Source organism: Halichoeres trimaculatus, unplaced genomic scaffold (assembly GCF_033239565.1).
Source record: "Halichoeres trimaculatus isolate MK-OKI-2021-1 unplaced genomic scaffold, fHalTri1.1 fHalTri1_scaffold_6, whole genome shotgun sequence".
In the NCBI taxonomy this organism is placed as follows: Eukaryota; Metazoa; Chordata; class Actinopteri; order Labriformes; family Labridae; genus Halichoeres; species Halichoeres trimaculatus.
In genome coordinates, this window is record NW_027437184.1 from 33,999,637 (window position 1) to 34,011,754 (window position 12,118).

At 40.0% G+C, this 12,118-nt stretch overlaps 1 protein-coding gene across 1 annotated transcript in view; it reads right to left on the reverse strand.

The window, feature by feature from the left end:
* trpv1 (transient receptor potential cation channel, subfamily V, member 1) overlaps positions 1-12,118 on the reverse strand; it is a 59,829-nt gene that overhangs the window by 15,941 nt on the left and 31,770 nt on the right. The window contains exons 7-10 of the mRNA XM_074672392.1: positions 10,522-10,698; positions 8,035-8,193; positions 7,857-7,952; positions 7,700-7,770 (exon numbers count right to left, since the gene is read on the reverse strand). Coding sequence (XP_074528493.1) covers positions 7,700-7,770; positions 7,857-7,952; positions 8,035-8,193; positions 10,522-10,698 — 503 coding nt within the window. The remainder of the gene's footprint in view (positions 1-7,699; positions 7,771-7,856; positions 7,953-8,034; positions 8,194-10,521; positions 10,699-12,118) is intronic.

Sequence of the window (12,118 nt, forward strand, 5' to 3'; positions counted from 1 at the left end):
TCAGGCTGTACACTGGCAAGTCTAAGACAGCATCAGGGAATGGGCTGTCTTTTGATGTTGTAACAGAACTGGTCAACAAAGACTACCTTGGGTCTGGGTATATTATCTACACAGACAACTTTTATACCAGTCCCCTCCTGTTCAGACACCTGAGCAAGCAGGGATTTGGTGCGTGTGGGACATACAGGCAGGGAAGAGTTGGTGTCCCAACCACCCAGGAAAATGGGCTCGCCAAAAAGTCCCCTAGAGGCACCATCCGGTGGATCAGGGATGGGGATCTTCTGTTTGTGAAGTGGATGGACACCAGAGAAGTCTCCCTGTGCTCCACTGTCCACCCTGTGTTCAGTGGAGACATGGTGCAGCGCTGGCAGAAGACAGGTAGGGATTTTGCTATTGTTCCTGTTCTAAAGTGTTTATGTGTTGTGTGGATTTCCTGGTGGAAACAAACTTAACTTGGAGTCACCTGAATACTTCCTAAACCTGTGAAGAATATAACCAGTGTACTCACCGGAATGTTCTATTTACCTATCTAATCTACTTGTATGTTTTTTCTATCTGTCTAATCTACCTAGGTGATGGACCACAACGGATTCCTGTCCCCAGACCCACTGCAGTCACAGAGTACAACAAATACATGGGAGGAGTCGACACCTCAGACCAGATGATTGGCACAAATTCAGTCCACCGGAAAACCATGAGATGGCCCATCACTGTTTTCCAGCATCTGGTTGACATCGCTGTGACTAACTCTTACGTCATCCACAAGGATCTATGTGCCAACCTGCAGCGGAAGAAGCCCATGACCCGCCAGCGTTTCCAGGAGGAGCTCGCTGCATACCTCCTTGGAGTTTCTCTGAAAAATGGCCCACGAACGACCTCAGCGATGTTACACCTGCCTGTCCCCACTAGCAGCGGACAGACCAAAGACCAGAGAGCCAGCATGGGGCGACGGCGCTGCAAACTGTGCAAAAGGAGCACCGCCTGGAAGTGTGAGGACTGTGACGTGGGTCTGTGTCTGCAGCCAGAGAGGAACTGCCACCGGCTATACCACCGAGGCCAGTGTTGATAAAGGGGCTGTGTCTGCAGCTAGAGAGGAGAGAGCTGGAAAGGAAAGGCTGTACACAGTTTCCTTTTTATGACCTTTTTTTTACAAAATAAGAGACACATAAATTTTACCGTACATATTACCGCCTTCCTAAAGGGGACATATCATGCTTGTTTCTCCTTTCTCCTTTTCACTATGCCAGACTAGGATGCCTGTAAAGCATTTCTGCCCTCAGTACAAGTCATTTAGTTCCTTCATTGCCCCACAATAGCGTTCTCAATATCCTCATTTTAGGCCATTCTGAAGATCTCATTGAAACGCTCCGTTTCCAGAATGACCTCCAGTAACCTCGCAACGTCACAGCCCTTTGTGCTCTGATTGGTCAGTTCTATCAGAGGGGTGGAGGGGGTAGAGCCAGGGGGCAGTTTTTGCAGCATGGCAGTATTTACAAAATCGCCATATTGGATGGGGCAGACCGAGCGAGTTTGCTGTTTGCCAAAACTTCACTGTAAGGCATTGATAGCACTAATAAAATGGCAGAGTGTAGGATACATCCTTTTGTATTGGACCCCGAGTCAGACCCGGACGGTTCTGCAGCTCAAGAGGAAGAAAATCCACCTGGACACAGATCATCTCAGGACGCTTCAGTGTGGTGAGTCAAACCAGTACTGTAACATGTATAGTTTATACGTTTATACTCGGCTCTTGGTGGGTGTATCCCTCGGTGGGGGTTGTGTGACTAACTGACATCACAGAGAAGGAGCTGCTTAATCAGATTACTCCAATAAAAAGAAAGGATCCTCGTGTCGTCATGACGGTCAAAATCTCACGGCCAAAAGGCAATGACCTATTTTCAGAGGCATCAAATCTTGTTCTAGGATATCAGAAAAAATACAATATCTAATTTTTTGAAAATTCAGGGGGTGTAAGGTCTTGTTTTCAAATTTATTATATAATATTTAAGTATTAAATCAGGCATCAGCATGATATGTCCCCTTTAAGACAATATGTTGAGTATATGATCTTTTTAAAATTCTTTCATTGCTGACAGACTAATAACAAATAGAGGTGTGAAAAATATGTATACAGGAAAATATGGCATATTTTCATTTAGGTGAGTTATTAGTACAATATGTCAATATGTCTGCAACTCCACTGTGCCACAGAGCTACTCTGCTGTATGTTGCCCATAAATACATTATTCCTAAACTTGATGATGCAGGTTTTGATACTGTAAACATCAACATCAATGCTTTCTCTCTGCTCTTGGGTCAGTTATCTTAAAATTAATTCAAATTTAATTTTTAGTGTTGTAGACTGATAAAATAATAATCAGTCATGTTTCGCACAATATTAGATTTTTATGAGTAACATTGGTTACACTTAATAATGTTTATTAGTTTTACCAGCTGACTATCACCCAAATACCCAATAATTGTTTTGCAAGATTAGTTTGATGTCACAGTAGTTTAAGGGAAAAACTTTATGTTTTCAAGTTAAGTGTATGTATGAAATACAGCATCTGACTTTCATTATTTCAAACACAACAAAATAGAAAAGTAATTTTCAATCAAATAGTTAACTGTGTGGAATATCGCAATACATATCACAGCATCGTGATTTCGAGATATTATCATAATGGGACCCAAGTATCGTGATGCATATTGTATCACGGGGTTCCTGCCAATACTAACCCCTGATAACAAAACCTGCCAGTTATATAAGATGAACACGCCTCTGTGACTCGAGCGGTTAAACACTATCAATTCTGTCAACAATGAATAATGTTTGTCTCCCTGCTTCTCCATCCAGGCACTCAGTTTGGTTTAGCTTGGTTTGGTTATGTTGTCATAGTTATTGATTGTCGACTTTAGCAGTTAATTTGGGAAGGTGATGATATGATGTATGCCGGTCAGATTTTAAATTCTATCATGCTAAGTGTTTGATTTATGTTCAATATTTTCAATTGCAGGACATTAAACCACTAAAATCTATTTGTTTTTGTGTTTTTCTTGATTTTACACTGTTGCACTTTCATATAACATTCATTCTTCATTCTTCATTGGGGGGACTGCCAATGGAAATTAGCTTGGTAGCTGGATTTGGGTACATTTACTTTTTTTTTTTTTTTTAAGTGTGTATGAATGTACATTGTCCCTCCTTAACAAATAAACTAAATTGAAATTGAAGTAAATCATTAAAGAACTCCCAGATATTGAAAGTACCAAATATACCAGAAAATGGACCAAAGCGCTGACTCACAGGACATTTTCTGACCTTTTTTTAAGTCAAACAAGCCAAAAAAAAAAAAAAAAAGAGGTGTAAATTTCTGAGGCTCAGGTTTCAAAGAGTCTCACTGAACTCATGGAATGTCACTTATGTTCTCCCAGACTGAAGTATGAAAACATGTGACCTTCACATGTAGATTACATGTGCTGCATTACTTATTCCACTAGATGGTGCCCGTGAGTCAGGGTCTGAGTAATTCAGGCAGGTTTTGTGACAAGAGGAGCTGATTATGTGACTTTTGTTGAGAATGGTTCAGATCTATCAGTAACATACTATACAGGCTGTGATCAGCAAGCAGCTCAGAAACATGAAGCAGAGAAGACGTTTGGGATCATAGTCATTTTGTAAAATATGTGAATAACGGTCAAAGGAGTGAAACGTCCTTCCAGTATCAGGTTGTAACATAATATTTTGAGAGGAAGAGGTCTTTGTAAGGGCAGCAGCTAATATTAATGCAGGAATATCATACAGTTAGATATTAAAACTTAAGGTCTTACCATTACCCTGTGTTTTATTTTGAAAGAACAGATCAGAGCAATCTGCAGCAGTCCAGACAGAGGAGTTGGACATCTTATGATGTTCTACTTTGATATAGAGGGATTATTTATCAACTATGCCAGATACATGCGCAACTTGGGTGCAGGAGCACTGCAGAGTAAAATGGTTTTAAATATCATCACTTTTACGGCTGGTAAATGGCCCCCAGGTTTGTGAAATAGCAGTAAGTGGACAGAAGAGATCAGCAAGTGGGCAGATATTAGGTGGACAGACCTTTTTTGGCTGAGAAATCTAGCGCGTACCCAGAGAGCAATTTGAACACAACTGTCACTCGATGCTCATGACTTACTTTACAGGGTGGGTCAGAAAGATTAACCAATCGTAAATTTCTATTTTGCTTGCTTAGCTTTTGTCCTAGAAACTTAAAATCTTGGATAGTTTCTCTGAAAAGGCATAGCTTTCGTTGCACCTGAGTTCATTTGTTTACTCCTAATGATTGTAAAGTATGACATCGAAGGGTAGGCACATCCAGATTGTGGCCTTGAAGGAGGCTGGACTGACAACAATGCAAATCATGAAAAAGTTGAATGTTTGTCGTAAGACTGTCTACAATGTCATGAAATAATACAAGGAGACTGGCAATACCACCAGTGAGTCAATCCCTGGAAGAAAACGTTCAGTCTGGACCAAAAGGGCTGTTGAGATGGTGAGGAAGAGAATCCAAAAGAATCCTCACAGGAGCATGAGGGCAACAGTAAAAGAAGTGAACATCTCAAGAACTGCACTGTGAAGAATCGTCAAACAGGATCTCGGACTGAAAGCACTAAAAATGCAACTCAGACAACTGATTTCAGCCGCTTCTAAGAAATAACGGCTTGACAGGGGGAAAAGGATGCTGCAGGAGATCCAGAGTGCCGCAGACAAAGTCCTGGTTTGGTCTGATGTGAAGATCTTCACAGTTCGGGCAGTGGTCAGTTCACAGAATGACAGGGTTTATGCACATAGTGCACAGCACCTACCGAAGGCTGCAGAACTCATTTTCGTCGTCAGAAGCCAGCTGGAGTCATGGTGTGGGCTGCTGTTGCATCTGATGGCTCAAAGTCTCCTTTGGTCTTCACTCAGGAGGGTGCGAAAGTGAACAGCTAGGTGTACCTTCAAATGCTTGAAGAAAAAGTGTTGCCTTGGTGTACCAATGCGTTTGGAAACAGAAAATGATGCACCACCTCACACATCCAATGTCACACAGGCCTGGTGCAAACAACACTTTCCTGGCTTCTGGGACAAGAACATGTGGCCTCCGCCAAGTCTGGACATCAATCCAATGGTCTTTGCAATCTGGTCTACCCTGGAGAGGGAGGTCTCAAGAGTATCTCACAGCAGTGTCACTGCTTTGAAGACAGCTCTGATGAAGTCATGGTCAAAACTTGATGCAGAGACAGTGTGGCGCTCATGCCACGCAGTGCTGGGTCGTCTCCGGGCTTCGTTAAAGGCAAAGGGTGGCCATATTGAGATGTAAATCTTTTTGGTGACAGAGACTTAAGTATAGAAACTGTGTTCAATGTTTGTTATGTTTGTCTACAAGCATTTTTGGATAGTGTGGAAAAAAACGATGAGTAAATCTTTCTGGCCCACCCTGTATCCTTGGACACTTAGCAGACTGTGACATACCACCAAAAAGAGCACACAGACTGCTGAGTCTGAGACATGGTTCATACTAAAAGAACCAGAAAAAAGTACGTCTAGTAGTCAGATAAAAACGGCACATTTAATTATTTACCCACAGACGTGGTGTTTCAGTGTAAAGTGTGACCCTGTTAACTCGTGGCCGTTAATCAATGACATTGTTGGCTGAAAGACACCAGTTAGCATGGTCGCTATTAACTCCAAAACATCAGTTGCTCTGTGATGGTCAAAACTTGACATACGTTGCCTCTGTTGTATAGTATTGTTTCTAAAAACCGACCACAGGACGACCGTTCATTTTTATGCTGATAACTGGTTGAATTTAGTGTTAAAAAACACTAACTCGTCTGAATGAATGGAGCTTAACGCTGCGTCTGCAGTCAAGATGCGTGCACATATTTATGATGACGTAGACTGATAATCCCTCTATACCTTCCATTAAAAATGTAAGACTCTAAACTCATCAGCACTACAGTGTCACAAGTATCAGGATTCTTAATTCACTGTAACACAAACTGAGTCTGAAGGGAGGGCGCTAACAGGCGGTTTGTACACATTTTTGAAACAACTGAGCTGTTAATTTTAACTCCACTTAACGGTGTATATCTCAACTGAAGTGTAGCTACCACCCAAGAAAAAAAATCAGTACCACATTCAAATTTGATGAGAAGCCCCTGACTGCAGCCTGCAGAACGAGGTGTGCCTCAATGTGGGCGGGGTTAAACCCTCCAAACCATACATAAACCATGTCAGCGGTTCCACAGAGAGGAGGAAGAAGACGATGACAAACAATATCTTGGTGGAACTTGGGTTTGAATATAGGATATATTTAATATTGTTATATAATTTTACATAATAATACCAGTAAAGCATTAATTGATAAATGACAGGTACATTTGATAAGTTGAACTTAATTTCCAAGAGATAACTAATGCTACGCTCAACAGTTTTGTTCAGTCTGCCTTTATTGTTCCCTTAGTTATATATAGGGGAGGATTTCGTTTAAAAAAAACATAAACCAAGAGTGTACATATCCTAAAATCAAAATAACTAATCTCCCAAGTTATAGAAAATATACATGGCGAGCCTGAATTTAATAATCTCAGGATAAACTCCCGAATCCTGTAGGTGGCAGTATTGTGCGTGGAAACTTTTAAAATGTGAAGAAGAAGACGGCAAGCCTCACAGTGGGTAGAGCGCAACGCGTTTAACCCCGCCCACATTGAGGCATGCAGACGCATTTATCCCCGCCCACGTTGAGGCATGCAGACGCGTTTAACCCAGCCCATGTTGAGGCACGCCTCGTTCTGCAGGCTGCAGTCAGGGGTAGTTGAATTTGATGACAATGTCAATTTTTATTTCCTCCCTCATGCCTTGAGTTTCCTGTTTTAATTTGTTAACCACACTTGTTTCTTGTTCCAGCTCAACTGTGCTCCTGCTCCTCTGTGTCTCCACTTACCTGCTCACCTGTGTCTTGTTATTCCCACCCCTTGTGCAATTAAAGCTCGGTCTTGCCTCCCTTCTGTGCCAGTTGGGCCATGTCCACACGTAGCCGGGTACTTGGGGAACCGCATATATTTTTATACGTTAACGCCTGTCGTCCACTCGAAACCGAAGTTTTAGGTCACTAAAAATGATGTTTACTGAAAACTCTGGTCAAAGTGAAGATTTTGGAAAGCTTTGGTTTCATGGTTTCGTGTGGACGCCGGTAAACAGAGTTTTTGGTTCTCAAACGTCACAGCTGAATGACAGGGGCTCATTCTGATTGGCTGGCATGGGTTTTACGTCAGGAAAACACTGCCCCATTATGGGTTTTGCGTGCTTGGAGCCACATTCACCGGCGGATTTACCCACTGTGTGTGGACGGAAGTATTTTTTTAAACGAACAAGGGGGGATACTTGTCTTTGAAAATACCCGCCTACATGTGGACATGGCCTTAATCTTGTACTTTTCCCTCATATGAACCTTTGAATTTTTCGACCAAAGCTTTTATTTTTGACTCTGTCTCTGCCTTAGGAATTGGTTAGATTTTCCTAATTGCTTTTTGCACTGATTGGATCAATTAAAAACCAAGTGACAGTCAGAGCTTTCCACAGATGCTCTGGCCTCCCTACCCTTATCGTGTGTTAGACAAACTCACCATGAAACCTTTGATAACTATTTAAAAATGTGTCAGTACTTACAACAGAATCTCATAATAACCATCAACCAGCAGCGTCTGCAGCTTTGGACGTTTCTTCTTCATGTCGATGATCTAAAGACAAATAATGAAGAATAATCTTTTCAAGATATAGACTTCTCAGGGTTCAGATGTGTTCCCACCAAAGGTCTCCTACTCACCCCGATGAGAAAGAAATATAAGTTAGCCAGAGCTGTTACCAACTGTCCGGACAGGTACAGGTAACCTTTTGTGTTGTGTTCTATGGGAAACGGCAGCTGTGGGACAAACAGAGGGGAAGTATCATCAGAATGGGTGTGACCACACCATCCCTCACACTGCGTGCTCCAGCTTCCTCACCTTCTCATTGGATTTCTTATGGTAGGCCACCACAGTGAAGATGATCAGGTACATGAGGTAGACCAGGAAGTTGAAGAAGAACATGCAGCCTGCAAACGTCTTCCACTTGGACTCCAGCAGCCGACTCAGGGGCTCCGTCTGCAGCATCTGGTGACGGTTCTGAGGGAAGACAGGACAAATTTATACACAAATCAGTTCTTGTATTTCTCTGTGTTATTGTTTTTCTTTTAAGTCTGGTTCTTAGACGAGCATTCAGGGTAGACCCTCGTCTCCAGAGACAGGGTCCCATGCAAGAGCTGAGTAGTAGTAGTTCTCTTGCTCTTGTTCCTTTTCTTTGTTTTTACTCATTAGTTACACCTGTGTCTTGTGGTCATTGTCCTGTGTTGTCAGTTCACCTTGTCTTTTCATGTCAGGCCATGTTCAACCAGGCTGAAGTGTTTTTTTCCAGATCTGTGATTTTGGTGTTTTGTATGGTGGCCGGTAGGTGTCAGACGATTTGCAAAAGCAAAAACACAAATTCAAACGTAATGGAAGTACAGCCACGACAGTTAAGAGGACAGTTATCCTAACAGACACAGAAAAGTTATGACACTACGTAAATGATTGTTTTCTTATTTACCTTCAGCTATGATAGGTATAGCTCTAATGCTTATGTTATTGATTTATAAAGCTAAATATAAGATCACGCATCAGAGATTTATTTATCATAGATGAAGTTGTAAAATAAAAAATAAAAAAAATCTTACTTTCACAACTCTGTGTCCGTTGGGATAACTAACCTCGTTTAACTTCCACTGTGACTGTACTTCTGTTTTGTTGTAGCTTTTGCAAATCGTCCAACACCCACTGGGTACTGTAGTTTTGGCTATTGTTAAATAAATTCATTCCTTGAATGAGTTAAATCCTACTCTATGTTTGTTGCCTCAAGTTGTGGCCAAGGTTGTAATAGTTAACTAAAACGAAACTAAAAACGAAAACTAAAATTCAAAATACATTGCAGTTAACTCAAACTAATAAAAACTAGAAAAGAAAACAAAAACGATAAGTAAACTAAAACTGTATCTTGTGTTCACTAAACTAACTGAAACTAACCAAAATTATAGACAAAATGTCCTTAGTTATAGTTTTTGACAATATTAACAGCCTTCAGGATTTAAATTAACCCGATACATTTTCCCAACCAATTTTATGACAGTTTTCAGCAGTTGTCAGCGCCGTGCAGCACCATTATAGAGACGTACTGGGACATGCTTGATTACTGCACTGACTGGCTGTGCGCTGTGCTGAGACAAAACGTAGTGGAGCAAAGAATCAGAGCATCTGTAATAGTTTAATTTCATGTGAGTCTGACTTTATTGTTACAGAGTCCAAGTTTCTAATTATTAAAGCTCATATTTTATTGTTTTATATAATTTATGTTTATATTTGTTTATTTGAGTTTATATTATTTTCTTGTGTTTAAGGCAGCAGCCAACAGTTCAGTATCAGCATTGACTGAGCAGTGAGCACTATGTGGGACTTGAAAATAGACTGTGTTACAAAATATTCACTCTGACCTTTTTGAATCCTGCACCTGGCAAATAAGGTATGAAAAAACTAAAACTAAACTAAAACTAAACTGAAACTAAACTAAAACTAAACTCAAACTAAACTAAAACTAAACTGAAACTAAACTAAAACTAAGCCTTGTTGCAAAAATCAAAACGAAATAAAAACTAGAATTCCCCCTCTAAAACTAATTAAAACTAAACTGTAATGGAAAAAAATGTCAAAACTAACTGAAACTAAACTAAAATGACAAATCCAAAACTATTATAACCTTGGTTGTGGCACACTTCTGCTTTGATGATATAGAAAATATACAGAAAATCCAATTGATAGCAAAAACAGAGTACACATGGCACTAACTTTGTTTAAGTCTCAAAGTTTCTCAAAAAAAAAAAAAAATTTAAAAAAAATCTGTCACTAGTTCACAAGAGCTAATGTATAAATAAAACCACTAATAGGGCTTGGACAATATGCTATTCTTGCGATTAGATTCTATTATGATTTTTGGGGAGGCAATTCCATTTAAATTTCAATTCTTCGATATTTACAATTTTTGCGGTTTTTAGTTTGCTTTAACACCAGACCACGTGAAAAAGTTAAATGATGATGATAATGTCTACAGACTAAATCAGGAGCCATATTTTCCCATAAAATGCACACCACCTGAGTCAGAGAGAAACATTTCACCCTCTGCTGGAGAAAAGTGGAAACTTTTTTAAAATCCAGTTGATAAACAAAGACTGAAATGAAGAATTTGAATTCAACCAAAAAAAAGCTTCAACACTCACATAGTGTCAGCATAACAGGACAACAGTTATAGTCCTGAGGTGCTTAAAGATAAACGTAGCATGGCATACATTAGCCAGAAAGTGACACCATTTTGTTCTGGAGACCAGTGACCCCTGCCATGGATATACCCTCAAGAACTGACCAACTCACAGGAATGCTGGTGCCGTAGACCAGTATCTCCAGCACTGAGTTTTCCTCATACGAGTCCAAAGAGGCCAGGTCATACAGGGAGGAGTTGACGGGCCCATAAACCCACTCTGTGAACTTTCTGGACAAATGTTTGGTGTGACTCTCGTGGAATTCCCTGGACAGGATGTGAGAGAAAATCTGCAGACAAATGAGAGAGGAAGAGAGTGAGTTACTTTTGTTTATGAATTTTAAACCTATCCTCACAACACTACATAAAGAGGAAGATAATTTTGTTAAAATGCTGATTCAGCATTACAACATATTCTTCTCCTTTTTCTTTACGTTTTTTGGTTTACTAAAACTTCTTCCAACTTTGTCTGATTTTCATCATTCAAATTTTAAATTGGCCGCATGGTGGTGCAACGGTTAGTGCTGCAGCCTCACAATAAGAAGGTCCCTGGTTTGATTCCCAGCTTGGCTGGTGGGCCCTTCTTTTGTGAAGTTTGCATGTTCTCTCCAGGTTCTTCCCATCGACAAAAAACACCCTCATTAGGTTAACTGGTCATCCTAAATTGTTAGTGTGTGTGTGAAAGGTTGTCTGTCTCTCACCCTTAAACTTTTTGATTTATTCAGCTTTTCCTGAAAAAAAAAAAAAAAATCCCCTCCAGAATAAGTGGAGAACTTCAGCTCTTCTGCCTAGAACTTGGTTCGACTTTGGGATGCTAAAACTTCAGCATACTTCCACTTACAGACTTCTTTTTTTTTTTTTTCTTGAAAATGTACACTGATCTTTCTGCTATTCATGCATTATCTAACTTTGCGATATCTTTAACAGTTTCTGAGATTTCACTGTTGAAACGACACAAACTTTTCAGGTTTATTACTGAAAACTGAGCTCTTTTACATGTACTCATATACTGATGCTGCTATTACTATTTCAGTCATTTATTGAACCATAACTTCTACTTTAACCAACTCTTCTTGCTCCACTATTTCTAAAACTTTATAGTTATGCAATTAATACCACTCAAACTACTTTGACATATTTCTTGACTTCTTCTTCTTCTACTTTAAGCCCTATTTCTACTACTTTTACTATTTCTTCTGCTTCTTCTTTTCTACATTCCACATTTTCAGCTTTGTTTCACTGCTTTTAGCAAATTTATTTCAAATTTTCATTCTCCCGCTCCAGCATTTCGACACACATTTGCTGCAAGAAAATGCAATTTCTCTACAATTAAAACGTCATTGTATGTCATATAAATGTCAAATAAACAAAGTCAATCTGTTATTGTTGAATCAATATTTTTTGCTAACATGTTTTATTACACATTGTATATTAAAGGGGTGGTTATGCAAACTATAGAACCCTGACAGGGTGAGCAGGACCCCACTGTGAAGCACAGGGTCACCTACTCACCCCATCAGGACTTTTACTTAGCACCCCACCTGTTCAAGAGGAGCGATCCTTCTCACTGGTGCCGATTGTTCTGTAAGTTGTTTTTTTTTTTTTTTCAGTGTGTGTTGAACACTGTGGGGAAACCAAAGCTCTTGGAGAAAACCCATATAGGTTGGTAACAAGCATTAGAACATCTGTCCAGAAGCAGGATCTCAGTGT